Source organism: Marmota marmota, unplaced genomic scaffold, assembly GCF_001458135.2.
Source record: "Marmota marmota marmota unplaced genomic scaffold, marMar, whole genome shotgun sequence".
Classification (NCBI taxonomy): domain Eukaryota; kingdom Metazoa; phylum Chordata; class Mammalia; order Rodentia; family Sciuridae; genus Marmota; species Marmota marmota.
In genome coordinates this window covers 1,445,696-1,462,346 of record NW_026000168.1, presented here as the reverse complement: position 1 = coordinate 1,462,346, position 16,651 = coordinate 1,445,696, and the positions used below count along the sequence as shown (strand labels likewise).

Below are 16,651 nucleotides of genomic sequence, written 5' to 3'. Positions count from 1 at the left end.
TCCGTCTCCAGAGGCCAGGGCCGATGAGAAGCTGAGTCTCCTGCTGGTCTACCTGGCCGAGGTCACTGTCCACACACTCCTGAGTACCAAGCCACTTTGCACCCCTGTGGCTGCTCTCTGACTTGTAAGAAGGGTCTGCCTCCTGGGGGGGCTCTCTGCAGGGCCGGCCACAGCGGGTGCACGGGAGGTGCTCAGAGCTGGGAGTGATTGCTCACCTTCTTCAGGGAAAAAGATGTACCCTACCCCCTTTTAAACTGGTAGTGAAAATGAGAGTCCTGTCTCTGGCCCTTGATTCATGGTTTTTAAACCACGATTTAGTATGTACTAAACATTCTGTGGGTTTAAATACCCAAAGCCCAGCATCTCTCCACCTTCAGTGTGCTGAAGAATCTCTGTGCCCCCTGTCAGAGGACTGGCTGGTTTTCACTGTCTACATGACTCTGGCTGCGGTGTAGGAAGGGGCAGCGAGGCAGGAGCCTGCTCTTTAAAGATGAGCATTTTCTGTAAATGTGATAAAATCAGCCACAAGTCACAGGTGAGAAACGCTGCCCCATCTCACGTGTCTTTCTGAAACAGGAGAAACAAGCTCAGGGAGGTCAAGAACCTTCCCCAAGGTCACACAGCTAGCTCAGCCGGTTGTTGCCCCAGCCCTGAGACCTTCCTTAGAATTACTTTTTCTTCATCAAGATCAACAGCTGCTATGATCTGTGACACACTTTCTCCTTGCAGACTACAGCAGGGCACAGGGGACAGAAACAGAGCAGCCATCATCTGCACTGTTCTACACGGAAGGTGCAGGTGTCACCAAGCCGGGCTCTGGTTATAGACAGGCATTCAGGTCCTTCAGATCTTTCATTAATACAAACCTTAATACAGTGAACATTCTTACCTATGAGAAGGCTTCCAGGACAGAGGTGCACGGAATATTTTTGTTCATTGTGTAGCCTATGGAGTACTTCTTTGAAGTTCAGAAGAAATAAATGACTTTTGCATGATTTACCAAATGCAAAAAGTTATTACTAAGGTAGTTTTTTTTTTTCCCCCTAGAGAATGAATTTAATACTCACTGATGTTCAATTTGTGACTTAAAAATACCAGAAGACAGATCCAGAAATGCTCTGTGTATTCCCAGTTACTAGCGGTCTTTAGCCAGGCTGGCAGGTGGCACCCAGGATGACTGCAGGGTTGGGGCTCCGTGTGTACTTCTCGGAGTTGTGGCCGAACGTGCCCGACACAGAGCCTCACAGCGGGTGCCTTAGGAACTAGTTCTCTACACAGCAACTACTGACCTTGAACTGACACCTCAAAGACTGGAGAGAAACCAAAGGGGTGTTTGATCTTTCTTTTGGAGCATTAGACTGGTCGTGAGGTTCTCTTTTTACAAAACCATTTTCACTTGTTTTTGGATGAACACTAACACTACAAAGTGAATTTTTGACCACTGCAGGTGGCCACTTTGACCCTAGGTGTGCACACTGCTGTGTTTCCCTTGGTTACAGATATGGCATGACTCCTTGAGGACGTCTCCTCATGGGCCACAGCCACTCACGTACTGGGATGGCCAGCGATGCCCTGAGTGCACCAGTGTGTCCCTGTGCACACAGGAGTTGGCTTTGGAGAACACGAAAGGGAAACTTCCTCCTCCCCCTTTCACACCCTCCTGGACACCCACACTCAGAACCAGGAGGGACAGTTCTTTGCACACCACGCTCAAGGGTCTCCAGTGGTGTGTTCTCCGCGCAGAGCAGCGAGGACATTGACAAAACCACGGGGAACCACCCTGTGTGGCCGAGGACACGTGCGTAAGGCTGAATTTGGTGAGTATAAACCAAATTCCCCAAAGAGCTGTGCGGAGCTCCTGCAGACGTATGAGACCTCTTGGCAAGTCACATTCCCTCCTAACAGGTGTGTAGAGGGACACGTGGCTTTGTCAATATTTGCAGGTAAGAGCTCTCTTCCTCTGCGTATCTGCCTTCAGGGAACTAGAAGTAGGAGAGCTGTTCCGAGGACAGGAGGAAGAGTGGGTCGGGTCTGCTGCAGGTGCTGCAGGTGTCTGTGCACCGTCGGATCCAGCAGTGAGCCCTGAGTTAACAGCTGCTACCAGCCTGGTGACTCAGTTTACCAATCCGTGAATCCACCTACGCGTGTCCTACAGCGGCGGCTGTGATCTCATAGAACTTACTGACTTGTCCGGCGATGGTTCGGATGATAGATCTGTGCAGGATGTTCTTAAGAAATCATTAAGAAGTGACTTGAGGGCCCGATGCCGGATGAGCGTGAATTTGTTACATTCACCTGGTTCTGTGACATCTCTCGGGATTGTTACCGGCTGCCTAAATAGTAATTAGACACAAAATATCCCACTCTGAATCCCTGCAGCTGAATTCTAAAACATCTTATCAGTGTCAGTCCAGACGACCTGTGATGTTTCCTAAGAGTTCTAAATTCTTCAACAAGCCACGGAGACGCCCGTTTAGAAAGAGCTCCCTGCGACCGGCATTCCTAAGAGGGGGTGGACGAAAGACAGCTCAGCTTTTCATTTCTCTCTCAAGGCGAGCGGAACTTACTGCGCCAATGATAAGAGAAATAACGCCAGCTGAAGGCCTGCGAGCCAACCTTGCATCAGCAACAGAGCAATCGCCACCAAGGAGGGTTTTTACGGGACCACACCGAGCACTCACTGTGCGATGAGCACCGTCACTGGGGGCGACTGTGCTGCTGCCCAGGAGACGCACCTCTGGGGGTCATCGTCCCCACCCAGGGCACAAATATCACAACAGGCAGGCAGGGACATGGAGAAGATCATCATAACTAGGTTTCATATGTTCAACGGTAGACACCTGAAGGGGTAAAGAGCATTCAGGTAGCACCTCTACAGTCAGGGACTCCAGGGGACCCACCGAGGTGAATGCAGATCAGAACGCAAAAGAAAAATGAGTGAAATCAGTCGCAGCAGAGAAACTCTACCACCACCACCACCACCACCACAAAACCCAAAGCAAACAGAAACCCCACCAAGAGCGACTCAATAAAATCCGAGCCCTGCAGAACAGGTGCCCCGAGGCCCCACAAGCAGGGCAGGTGTGGAAAACACATTTAAAGTCACAGTGTCTGAAAAATTTCCCCGTTTGATGTAAACGGTAAACCCCAAATTCCAAGACACTCAGTAAATGCCCACCACGAGAAGCAGGAAGAAAAGCTTACCAGGCAGCCCACATTCAAATCGCTCAGAGCAGTCACCAGTCAGGGAAAGACGCAGCTCACGAGACACACTGGGTCAGGGACAGCAGGGACTTCTCGTTAGCAAGCAAGAAGACGTGAGCCGAGACCTCCACAGAGTTGGGGGAAGAATGCTGGACGCAGGGGTCTCTGCCCTGTGAAGTAGCTGTCCCAACAGAGGTGAATGGAGATGGTCCCAGACACAAGCTGAGAGGAGGGGTCTCAGCAAGTGCACAGGGAGAAGTGCCCAGAGAGTCCTTCAGGGAGAAGCAGAATTACAACCCAGGAGCACCAACCACACAGAAGGTGGAGATTAGGAACAGTACCCACAGGGCAAATCCACGGTTTAAAAATTTGTTAAATATCTTTAAAGGGGATCAAGAGTTTACACAAAAATAACAACGTCTCATGCATCTGTAACACATCCCGGAGTGAAATGTATGACATTAAACAGCAGAGAGGGGGGATTACCGCATGGTGCTGCTCTCCACGGGAAATGGCGCCATGTCAAGTGGAGGCAGACTTGGTGAGTGAGCATGACATGTGCAGATTTAACCCCAAAGCAACCACGGAAGTCACAGGGCAGCTGCAGCCCATGACCCAACAAGGGGACAAGAAAACGCAACCCAGAGAGGACAAAGAAAAGACAAGACAGAAAGGTGGGCGAGGTGAGCCTGGTTGTGCGATGATCAACTTGGGGGTCAATAGAGGGCAGAGCCCAGCTGAAGGGCAGATGCTCAAACAGGACCCAAGAAATCAAGACGCAACTCCTAAGCTGTCTGCTTCCGACAAGCAGACTGTCGATACACAGAAACTCACAGGTCACAACAGAAATACCAGGCGCGGTGGTGCACACCTGCCATCCCAGGGACTTGGGAGGCCGAAGCAGGAGGATCGCAAGTTTGAGGCCAGTCTGGGCAACTTAACGAGATCCTGTCTCAAAGTACAAAATTAGAAAGGCCGGGGATGTGGCTCAGTGGGTTCAATCCCCGGTACTGGGGGTGGGGAGTAGAAGATATCTGCTAATACCAAAACCCAAAGAAACTGCTAATACCCATCAACCCAAAGAAGTGGCTACACTGATATCAACAAAGCAGATTTCAGTGTCAAGAACACTGCCCTGAGAACGTGAGAAAGAAACAGGAAACCCACAAGAACAGGCAGAGGTTAGACAGTCCTCTGACCATAACGGATGCACCAGCCTGTCAGGGGACCCGCCGAGGGGCCCGGATGACCTTCATGGGACATGCCATCAAGGACAGCAGCAAGCCCATCTTCCCGGTGCACAGGGGCCTCTTAGCATGACCAAGTGTATTCCAGGTTATTCTCCACAAACTCACACAAAGGGCACAGCCTGTCCAGGGAGGTTCTGGCCTGACAGGGTTCAATCACCAGAGCCTCCCCGGGCATTCTGTATGTGGCGCTGGCCACTCTGGAGAACAGAGGTTGGGTGCCAGCGTGATCACTCTGGGTGCCTGTCCCTACCCCTGGGGACTTGGGAAGGACCAGCCGCCACTCGGGGGTGGGGATTGAGGCGGGTAGGAAATACCAACAAGAGGACAGTGGACCCTTCTTACTTTCAATGTGACCTGGCCCTGGCGGCATTCAGTGAGCGAGGCCAACAGGCACATGGCCCTTACCTTGTGCACGCAGGCCTTGGCGTTCAGGAAAAACAGCTCCACGGTGGTTTTCTCCCTTAGAAACGATATGCTCTCGATGTAAAACCTGAAAGACAGCACAGGGGGTTGTTTCTCCAGATTTATTCCCTTATCATCGCGGCACAACTGCGTGGCCTCATGGCGCGTGCCCCTGCGGCAAGGCAGAACTCGGAGGAACCAGGCGACCTGTGTGCTTCCCGTCCATCTGTACAACAGGTACCTGCAGATAGAATCTCCCCGGCCATACTTCTGTGGGCTGGACGGCGAGACCAAGGGAGGCTCAACACGCACCCAGCTGCCACACACCCGCGTGTGTCGCGGATTCTCTGACACGTGCTCTGGGGAGCTTGGAACACCTCCGAGAGCTTCACGCAAAGCCTGGGTGGGGGTCGGGGTGCGGCGCTGAAGGCAGGAGGCTGAGCACACTCTGCACAGGGGACCCTCGAGGCTCAGAGGTGTCAGGCTGGGGTGGACCCAGGCCCCCAGTGCTCAACCCATCCTCAGAGAGCTTCAGGACACCCGGAGACCCTCCCTCCTCTGGCTCCTCCTAGACTTGGGTTTTCCCTGGCTGGGAGCCCAGCTCTCTGCAGCTGCCAATCTCGCTCTTTTCTCATGCAGATCAGGGTACTGAGGGCCTCTCCAGGGCCCCCTTTCTAGGATCTTGCCTGTTCATTTGGTGTCACAGGCTCTGTCCCTCCTCAGCTGAGTCTGTAGGGACCCCTGGGCGTGAGCTGAGGCCACAGGTTTTCCACATGGGGAAACAGGTGCCCCAGCCAGCGCGCAGCTTGGGGCCTGGAAGGGCGCTTGCTCCGGAGCTGGAGAAAGTGCAGATGATGCAAGGCTGGAGGGGCGTGAGGAATGGCTCTGGGCGCCTCTCAGCAGTAATGAAACGCAGCCACCCGTGGCGATCTTATCACCGAGACGGTAAAATCATTCGACAAACGCCACCCTGTGACGTTGACTCATTAGGAAAATTCCACAGGGAGGAGAATAAAGCCTCTGTCTTTATTTAGGGGGTTCACCCCATGAGGTGAGTGGGTGGGGACCGTCCGGGAAGCCCCGAGGCAAGCACCCCACCCCACCTCTGACTCATCTTCCAGGTCTGGTCTAGGGTGGGTGTCAGGATCCTACTGACCTCATAGGACTCTGGAAAGATCAGCTTTGATAACGCGTGTCAAATTCTCAACAATCTTAACAGCAATCGCTCACAAAGCCTTTTCTCCCCGGCATCTAGAACTGGGTGTCATGGAGGAAGTGAGTCCCCTGGCTTGTAAAGTGAAGACAGTGACGCCTACCTGGGGGCTCTCACCACCTGGGGCAGGTAGGAACTGAGCTGGTTCTCACCACGGAGACCCTGTGATGTCGCTTCTGTCAGAAAGACCAGAGGAGGTGCTGGGATCGGCCTCTCTGAAGGCCAGGAGGACACAGCGTCTGCTGAACACAGACAGGTCCAGGCTGGGGGGATAATGCCAGGAGCGGCGTCTTTTCTGGACAACGTGCTGGACTTTCTTTCTTTTTAAACGATTTTAGTGGCCAATGGACTTTTCACTTTGTGCCTTTACGTGTGGTGCTGAGGACTGAACCCAGGGCCTCACAGTGCCAGACGGGGGCTCTACCCCTGAGCCCCGACCCCAGTCCTGCGTGCTGGACTGTCACAAGGTGGCTTCCACCAAGGCAGAGCTTGCTGTCACCAGGGTGTCCTCCTTCCAGTGCAGGTTGCTCTACCTGGACCTCGGCTGCCTGGGCTCCTTCACGGAAACCAACGGACCATCCCAGACTCACAGGATAAAGGCCGTCTGTTCCAGCCCTTTTTGGAAACACACTGTTTGCTTTCTTCACAGGCACTGGCGGGGGAGAGGGGATTTCTCCAGGATTCTGTTCCGTTCATGCCCAGGGTTAAATTTTCAGCTTTGGAACAAGCCCAGAGGTGTTGGACTGGCGTAGGTTTTGGGGTTAAACTTCCAACAGCGTCACAAAGGATGCTTTCTGGGAATTTCCGGCTCCTCCCGTGAGCATCTTCTCTCTTTCCCGATGGCTCACCTGACCGCCCATCAGTGGGACATGATGGTGACAGCATGCAGGCTGTCAGCCAGAGGACCCGTGACGGCGGTCAGAGAGCAAGCCCTGGAGCTGTTCTGGCGGGCTGTCCTTGGATTTAGGTGGCCAACACGTTCACCTCGGTACCTATTGGAGGTCAAAGTCACTACTACGGAGCTGGGAAGAGTCATGTGGATCCCAGGCTCGGGCTGGGGCCAGCTGCTGTGCTCTCTGTTCCTCTTACTCTGGTCCACGCCCCAGAGGAAGGAGCGGGGTCTCTGATGTGTGGAACCCAGAGGGGCACACGGTTGAACAGCCCGTGCTCGGTGGAGACGGACAGCGTACCCTTCTCACTCTACCAGTGGGACTATGATGAAATGCAGGGACCCAGCCGGGAACCTCTTTAAAACTTGAACAGTAAAATCCAGAATGGAAACTAAGTGTCTTTCCTGGGCTCTTTGTCTGAAGGAAGCAAAGGCTACAAAAGTATCTGTCTCAACACAGAAGAGGAAAATGGAATCCCAGCTCTCCCCACCAGGTAGGACTTCTCTGGTTCCCGGCTGAGCGGATTTCTTGGTCTTCTGGGTCTTTGAGCCCAGCAGAACTGCCCGTGCTCTGCCCTGGGGGCATTGCTAGGTCTGTGGGGCCTGAAAAAGTCCTCCTTGGGGTTCCTCAGCCTGCGGGTCATCTCAGGACCTCCTGCAGCCTCAGACCTGATCCCCACTCCGAGCAGGGAGACCTGCTGATCACTCATTTGGGCTCCACCCCAGAGCCATCCTGGGTCTCCAGATGCACACCAGGGGCTGAAGGCCAATTCAGGTGGGCCCACCCTCCCCAGCGTTTGGGAGTCCAGCGGTTTCCTGTCATCCCTGGGTGGACAGCAGTCTTGGAGAAGTCCTAATAGCTGCTCTACCTGCTACTCCGTGTCCCCTGCCGGCAAAGCCCTTCCCCCTGCCTGGGCTTCAGCGCCAAGGGCCACCTGCAAGTAGCCTGTAGGAAGCCCACCTCTCCTGCCCTCTGGCTCCTCTCCCCGTGGGAGGCTTTCTGAGTCCTGTAGAAGGGTGCAGGTCCAGGTGTGAGGGCCAGGAGAGGGAGTGTCCATACCAAAGGTGCCAAGGCCATGGGAATTCCAAGGCCCACCAGAGCACAGCAGGGCTGGGGATGGGCGTGGGGGGTCAGTCCTTCAGGGAGGGGACAGTTGGGCATGGAGAATAATGGGGATCCGGGCTGAGGGCCTCCCCCCAGGACAAAGGAGAATGGGTCCGACCCAAGCCTGGTAGCTCATGATGAATGCTCCATAGTTCACATGGGCTCCTCCAACAGCCCCGGTACAGAGGTACCACACCAGCTCGAATGTGTCCAGGGTGCCCAAAGCCACGTGGCTGAGAAGAGCTGGGCTTGCAGCCAAGAAGGGCACCGAGGCACGCTCAGTGGCCGGCTGGGGCTAGCACCGTGAAGGTGGCTTTGACTGTCAGGCTGCGGCACGTTCCTGACCTCGGTGGGTGGCACTGAGGGTGCTGCGGAATCCCTGCAGCCCGGCAGGGCTCTCCACCACGAAGGAGGGCCTGCTGCCACGGACACCCTGCCCGGAGGCCTCGCTGGAGAACCTGTCCTCTACCTTCTTCTGCCCCCCGATACGAATCCTTAGGTCACCTGAGGCTTCCTGCCTCATTGCCCGAGACACACCCAGGCACACACACGTCCGTGGACCCCCAGGCAGTCTCCTAAAACTGGAAATGCCAGGAGTACCACAGCGCAGGACCCAGGCTCAGAGAGGGTGAGTGCCTTTCCACACTCGGTTTCTGCCTTCTGACCAAGGAGCACAGTGAGGAGAAACTGGAGTCAGGATCGGGGGCTCTGTGTCTCTCCAACTCCCCAGGAGTGGGACGCTCACAGGTGGGGGCTGCTCGCCAGCAGCCTGGACATTCTCACGGACATTCGGGGGCCTTCTCACTGCATCCCCAGATGGAGCCCCCAGATGGAGCGCCGGCTGGTTCCCAGGGCCCCTCCAGCAGCCTCTGTCGGGCCCCTGCAGGAGGAATCCAGGATTTCTCTGGGCTTTTAAATCCTCCTGAAAAGGTGAACTCCCCTGTCTGAGTGGGCCTGTAAATTTCCTACTCCCTGAGAGCTCTAAATAACTCGTGACTACCCAGCCACAAACACGGTATCGCATTTTTCTTTTATTACTTTTTCACGCTGAATTAAAAATATTTACTCAAGTAATTGTTTTATTGTAGCAGAAAAAAATAAGCCGAAGAAGAAAAACGAAAGTGATTCTTGCTAACATCTCAAACTTCTTTCTACATGTGCAGAGAGTTTGCAAAAGTGCCATCGAGCCGTGTAGCACTACCCGGTGGTCCACTTCCTTCACCTGGAATCTATCAGGAATTTTTTTTTTTTGGGGGGGGGCACTGGGATTGAACCCAGGGGTGACTTAACCACTGAGATACACTCCCAGCCCTTTTTATTTTTTATTTTTGAGACAGGGTCTTGCTCAGTTGCTGCTGCGAGGCTGGCCTTGAACTTGTGATCCTCCTGCCTCAGCCTCTTGAGCTGCTGAGACTACAGGTGTGTGTCGCGGTGCACACGCTCCTATCAGGAGCATTATTGCCTATGTCACTGAATTTCTCTTGTCACCCTAGTCTCTATCTTTTATAGATATATGGCTGTTTAAAAAAAAAATCTTTTTTTGACAAGGCGGTAGCAGTCTTGCCTCACCCACCACGGTGGAGAGTTCTCTGCTCTGAGCCACCGAGGACAAGTGGCAAGTCACTACCATCCTAGGACATAGCGAAGGGGAGGAGGAAAGTTTGGGAGCAGGAAGACTGAATAGAAAACAGGCGAGAGGCATTCAGAAGAGTTAAAGATCCTGCGGGGACGGAGCTGGGTGGTACCAGCCCAGCGGCCCCTGGCTGCCCTGCTCCGGGGCAGCGGGAGGTTTCCGACGAGGTCAGGCCAAGTCCTTGCACTCCTATTTCAAGCCTGCTTGTCACTCACTATCAAGCTTTTAAACGCTCACATCTGGGCTGCATTACCCAAGAGGCCATGTGTTTGCCAAAGATAATTCTCCACTGAAGATAACAACACCCAGCCCCAGAGAAGTCCCCAGGAACCCGGGGGAGTCTGGGCTCACGTGGAAATGGAGAGCTGGCTAAATAAATTAAGACCCATAAATAAATTATGGTGGGTCTATGCACATATCCCTTGCACACACACAGAGCACGTATCTTTGAGATTTTGTAACTGGAGGAAAGGCCTAGCGCTCAGTCAGAGAGGGAGGCCGACTCCTGCCTCGGCTTCTTTTCTCCCTGCAGAAGCCGCCCCTGTCAGAGCTGTGTCCGGCATCAAGGGGACATGAGCCAGAGACTGACTTGCCCCTCGTATCTGTAGGAGCTCAGTGTTTAGGTCAGGAGTAAACGAGACGGTTAGGTCAAGTGCTCAGCCGGTGCCTGTCCCAGGGCTTCTGCCACATGTCAGGGGAGGGGCCGCATCTCGGGGGCCAGCTGTAGGGTGTCTTTCTGTGCGTGCACCCTACGACTCAGGGTTTTCTTACGTTTCTAGAAGGTCTTGCACAATCACCTTCTAGACTCATCTCTGGCCTGGACTGTTGCAAAAGCTTCTCAGCTCATCTCCGGTGTCCCAGACCCCTCCACTCTGCCCTAAGGCTGCAGCCAGTGGGAGGCTGTGCGAAATGGGAATTGCTGAGCACAGGTCACAACTCACAGGCCTGATGCCAGGCAGCACGTGCCTCCCTTTTAGGGATCTCTCCAGACGCTGGACGGCCGGGGGCTGTTCGCGCAGGCACGTTCCTGCCACGCAGCCTGCACACCGGCTCGTCCCCGCCTGGAATAACCCTCCCAGAGATCTGCACAGCTCCGGCCTCTTCTCCCTGGGGTCTTTGTCCAACGCCAACTTCTCTGAGAAGCCTGTCGGAGCAGGGAGACCTGGTGGCAGCCCGGGCGTCCCTGAGGCTCCCTGGCCCCTCCCTGAGGTATGTTTTCCGGAATCCCTTCCCTCACACAGCCTGCACATACACCTGAGTGAGTGCCGGCCTCTTCCCTCGAGGCTACAGGGAGAGCAGGGCTGGTCACTCTTCTTCACCCCACCTGTGTCCCCAGCGTCGAGCACAGGGCCAGCTCCGTGGTAGGAACTCAGCAGCTACACGGCAGAGGAGCCCATCATCCAAGAGACCCAAGGAAGGCCGTGTCCATGAGCTGACTGCGCTGGCGGGGCCTCTGCCTTGCTCACTGTCCACCTGCTCCCTGGCAGGGCGCCTCGCAGGAGCCAATGACAAAAGGGGCCAGGAAGAAGGGAAGCCCCCGGCCTGGGACTGCGTCTTCCAGACATCGTCCCAGAGAGGTGAAGGATGTCATCAGTCGTTGATTCATATGGGGAGGGGTGGGGAGAGGGTCCTGGGGACACAGCCCCCCACCCAGCAGGCATTGCATCAGAACGTGGGCCAGGGTCCTGGGCGAGTGGGGGGCTGGGGCTGAGAGGGGGTAACTGCAGTTTGAAAAATTTCCCACGATGACTCCATATGCTCTGGCGGTCCCTCTGAAGAACTCTGAAACACTAGGTCGTTTTCCATCCGGTCTCTTTTGTTGAGTGACTTGTTTGCTGTAAACGTGTCATAACTCACTGTCCACCTCCACAGTGGACACCTGGGTATTTCTAACTGTCTGCCCTAACAGCAGCAGTGACGCGCGTCCTTGCGATGGTGGGCACCGAGGGGAGCCCTTTGTCTGCCTTAGCTTCCCAGTGGCCGTGCACTTAGGACTGGGTCGGAGGGCTCCGTGCTCCCTGTTCCTGGGCAGGTGACAGCGATCTCCTGGTGCAAGAGTATGTCGGGGTGACCGATCTCACGGAGGGTCCTCAAAGCAGAACCAAATGACAGCTGCAGCTGTAGCTTCAAGGCACACAAGCAGCCTGGAGGGGCCGTTGGTGTCTCTTCTGTCTCCTCTGCTTGGGAGGACGGAGAACCTCACAGGGTCCCCGCTTCCCTGGGCTGTGTGACGGCCACCTTGGCGAGCCCCAGAACCCCGTGACACTCGGTGCCTGTGGTCGGTTTGCCTACTTCTGTGGTGTGGGCTTTTGCTTTATCATGAATTTAATGGGGAGTAACGACCACAATTTAATTGGAATAATAACACAGACCACAATGATCTCATTATCTCGTTGGGAGGATGGACTCCGCGAAAAGTGAAAATCTAGATAAGCGTTCCCAACATGCCAGCGATTAAGGGGAAAGTAACTCGGGGCGATTGTGGGAGCCTCTGAGATAGCCCTCGAGGATGTGCTGAGCTCTGGAACAAGACGCAGGCCCCTCTGGAATCCCGGTGGAAGAGACGGTCAGACCTGAGGTGGACCAGACAGCGGCTGTCGAGAACTCAGGTAGAAATATGGCTACAAAACAAGGGAGCTTGCGAGGTCCTCCAAGGACACAATGCCTTCTCCCCATGTCACGCCCCAGAAGCAGCACCCCTGTGCCCGCTGCTGCCTGAGCTTTGTCACCTGTGACTGGCACCAGCCCGTGTGCTGGGTAGGCGACAGGAGAGCAGAATCACAGGAGGGCAAACACCAGGGGTCTGGGAGCCAAGGGAGAGGTCCCCTGCAGGAAAGCAGTCCCGACCACTCGTCCTGTTTGTGTCCAAGGTGGGGCCAAGTGCAGGGGCCAGGGAGGGCGGGGGGTTGAGCAACTTGGACCCTCTGCTCTGCATACACACAGAGTTCCAAAAGTTGAGCGCAGTAACGTGATTCTTTACGAAACAGCGTACTCCTCTTGTGCTGGACGGTGCTCGCCCCGCAGTGTGGGAGTGGAAGTTGGCTGTTCTCTGGCTCCTGCTTCATGACCAGACGCCGCGGTCATCTCTGGCTGGCTGCTGGCCTTCCCTCTCCTCCACCTCCAGGCAGCGAGCGTGCGCCCCACGCCCTCTCCGGGAAGCTCACTCGGCTCTGATGATTTGTTCCTGCAAAGGTCACCGCTGTGCCACCTCCTTCCTGGGTTTTAAATATGACTTCCGAGGGGCTGGGTGAGGGTTAGGGGTAAAGCCTGTGCCCAGAACGCACGCACGAGGCCCTGGGTTCTGCCCAGCACCTCACTCACATACACACACACACAGGAAAGAAAAGACAAAGCACAACAGGACTTCCCGTAAGGAGAAAAATCCCAACTGGACTTTGGAAGAAAAAGAAAAAAAAAAAACAACAAAAAAAAACAGCAACTAGGGATTGTCAACGCGGCATCCGCTGCAGGAGGAGCCACAACTCCCCTACCATCACCAGCAAATCATATTTAAAAAGATATTCTTTAAAAAGGAGGGGAGGATAGATTATTCTCACACTTGTTGATTTCATGGAAAAGACTGAATAAACACAAAAAGGTATTTGTAAAAGTTCAGCGTGATTTTCCCAGGTCATTATAGTGAAATCATTTAGTAAAATAAATAAAGAAGTATGATAAGGAAAAAGCGCTTCCACCATTATGAAATTGAGTGCGTTTGTTCCACCCCCAAATTAACACCCTCTCAGGATAGAGGACCGTTCTCCAGGTTGATGCAGCTGAAGTAGGTTAGATTGATGAGAAAATGACCACCTTAGCTTTCTTACTTACTTACTTATTTATTTTATCAGACTTGGCTTCAGACCAGGAAAACAAATTATCCTGAAGCCGTTTCACCCAATGCGGGCTGGGGGAGCGGCACCCGCGAAGGGGCTTTCAGCTCCACCATGACGTTCTGTTTCCCAAGCTGGGCAGAAGAACACGGGGGTGACTTCCTACCCCACTCTGTTTATCGTGGGTTGTTAATAATTAAGGCTAAAGCATTTGCAGGCTGACCGGCTGTGAGGAACCACGACTGGTTAAGTGCATCCATTTCACAACCCAGTCAAGGGCTGCGTCTGAGCACAGCTCAGGGAGCCAGCCCCAGGTCTCGCTTGCAAACAGAATTCAGACCTCTGAGCTCTTAGGACAATTCCTTCCCTGAGCACTTGTCTGCACTTGACCTTCTGATCCAATTAAGGCACGAGACTAAAAAAATCCAGTGGTCTCCAGGTCTTCAGAAAACATCCCTCCAACATACAGTGTGACAACAACTGTTTGCCGTATTTCAAGTGACAAGAATCCTAAAGGATAGGCTTATGCTGTCAGACACACCACTCATGTCTCTGAGGCTCGGTGTCGGAGAAGCTTTGGGAATGAAGGCAGGTGAGTCTCCCCCTCTCTTCAAAGGAAGAAGCCCTGCTGGCTCCGTCAGACCTACATCATGGACGCCCCCTCTTGATGGTGTCTTGACAGGTCTCTCCTCTTTTTATTCACCATCTCTGACCACCAGAAGTGTTCAAAAGCAAAACACAGACGCAGAGAAGACAGGAACGGCTGGCCACGGCCACACGTACGTACCTGACGGCAAACTGCAAGGCGGCTGGGCCCGGCTTCTTGGGCAGATCATGGTCCAGAACTCGGTGATCCAACTGCAGCCAGTTCTGCTGACCCCTGTGAGGGCAGAGTGAGGAGAAGGGTCACTGGAAGTTTCGGCAACATGGGGCGCTGGGAAGCTGACCGGGAGCTGTGGGCACTGAAGGCAGAGGGCAGCCCTGGCCCCCTGTGAAGGGCCGGTGCTTGAAAACCACGGACCCCTCTGCTCCGGCCCAGGGAGCTGATGAAGGTTAGCTTGTGCATTTGAAAAATGGACCATGTGTGAAGTCGCTCCCTGTAGCATTATTTCTCATAGCAAAAAGACCAGAAATAGGTCAAATATTATAGAGGGCATGGCTACAGTGGGTATCTAGAACCGTAGTGAAATACAACACAGCACAAAGGAGCGGGGTGGGGTGCGGAGCCCGGTTACACACGCACTGAGAAGAAACTGCAAGATACGATACTAAACAACAAAGCAAGATGCAGGACCCTAAGTACAGTATATTGCTATTTTTAAAAATCAATAAGAAGAATTAACATATATGTGTGCACGCATTTATGAAAAATCTGCAAGAGAATAAGAAACTGATCACACTGATTTTGGGGGAGTTAAACTGCCGGGCAGCATATTAATTTCTAGATTCCTATTGAATACGAAATGCGAAGTGTTTTAGTTAAAAAGGGCAGACTTCTGGTTTAATGAAATCAAACTCACAGCTAACAATACCATAGCTTTTGAAAATCTACAGGGCTGAATCTCCTCGGGGGCCGCTTCTGTGTACACACAGGGCCTCAGTCATATTTAAACTGTGTTTATTTAATCAAGAGCCTCAGCAGGTTCGTGGGTATAACAGTTCTCTCTATTGTGACCTCGCAGGGAGCCCAGGGCTGAGGATTGTTTATAGGCTGTCAAGGTTGCCTGTCTAGTCCTTGCATTTGGGGACCTTTCCAGCTGTTCCCATAAAACCCAATTTAAGAACACACTGATGGTGCAGAGGGGTGTCGAACTGCGACAAAATCTATAATGGGCCTTCTCGGGGGGCATTGCAACTAACTAAAATACAAACCAGAAACTTCTAAGCTGGGTTCATTTTAAGTAGGTAGGAAAATTACACACAACAGCAGAATGCACTTTGACGCATCCCACACAGATGGAGTAGAACTTCTCATTCTTCTGGTTGTACGTGATGGAGAATCACGCCTGTCGTGTAGTCATGTGCACATAGGGTAGTAAGGTCCCATTCATTCCACCATCCTTCTTCCCCTCCCCTCCCCTCCCCTCCCCTCCCTCCAGTCCTCCCTGTGTAATGCAAAGCACCTCTGTTCTTCCCTACCCCACCCCGATTGTGAATCAGCATCTGTGTGCATATCAGACAGAACACTCAGACTTTGGTTCTGTGAGACGGGCTCGTTTTGCTTAGCATGACATTCTCCAGCTCCATCCATTTAACTGCAAATGCCATCATTTCAAAAGTGTGACGGTTTCCATGATCAACCCCCAAGGCTGCCGACAACTGTCCGAGCTTCCCTTGGAAGAACATTGCGTGGGTAGATAAGGTGAGAGGCAGAACGTAAGCCACAGCTTTTGTAAGGCAATAAAATAAAATAAAATAAAATAAAATAAACAAAACAGAGGGCTGAGGCTCAGAGTTTCTGACACTGTCTTCTGTCATGTTTAGGATGTCGTGATTGGAAGACCCGCTCGAATTTCATAGCTGATCACGTGTCCTCCTAAAACACACAGAACGCCGTGTGGGGTCACATCTGAACGCTTTTCTCAGGGCAGATGCAGCAGGCTCTGGGTTGTCCTGGGTCCTCTTCCTGTGGAAGCGTGTGCAGCAGCTCACACGCTGCGCTGTTCTCACAAACCTGCATGAGTTACGTGCCAGGGGGAGGGACGTGGGTGGATAGTGCTGCCAACACACGGCCAGCCGGCCAGCCCTGGAGGCACAGGTGGAAGGCCACGCGACGTCCAGAGGAAGCCGCAGCCCTGGAGACAGAGCCCACGGCTGGTGCTGTCACGCTGCAGGAGGGCTGCGGTGGGGGGTCCGCAGGGCCTGGCCAGCACCAGGACATCGAGCATTTTTCCATGAAGAGTCACGTGTACGTAATGTAAAATAAAAAATTAAAAGTACACGTCAGAAATCAGGTTTTTAAGGTGAACTTGTAATCCTAACAACTGGAAAACATCTTGAAGATTGAACAGATGAAGAGCACCCCCAGTTCACCCCCCACCCCCCCGGGGTTATCAGTAGGGTCACGTGCAGCTTCTAACCTGCCTTTTCAAGAGTTTTCATCAGCAAATAGAAGAGACGGAATC

The 16,651-nt window shown here is 53.5% G+C and overlaps 1 protein-coding gene and 1 long non-coding RNA gene across 7 annotated transcripts in view; one reads left to right on the top strand and one right to left on the bottom strand.

Annotated features, from left to right (window-relative positions):
* Window positions 1–16,651, bottom strand: part of Frmd4b (FERM domain containing 4B) — a 142,555-nt gene that overhangs the window by 68,340 nt on the left and 57,564 nt on the right. For all 6 annotated transcript variants that reach the window (XM_048786988.1, XM_048786986.1, XM_048786985.1 and 3 more), the window contains exons 4-5: window positions 14,314–14,406; window positions 4,860–4,944 (exon numbers count right to left, since the gene is read on the bottom strand). In XM_048786988.1, the coding sequence (XP_048642945.1) occupies window positions 4,860–4,944; window positions 14,314–14,406 (178 nt within the window). The remainder of the gene's footprint in view (window positions 1–4,859; window positions 4,945–14,313; window positions 14,407–16,651) is intronic.
* On the top strand, window positions 13,161–16,436 carry LOC107150013. Its single transcript, XR_007341906.1, has 3 exons — window positions 13,161–14,118; window positions 14,209–15,888; window positions 16,011–16,436. It is a non-coding gene; the product is annotated as an uncharacterized LOC107150013 (long non-coding RNA).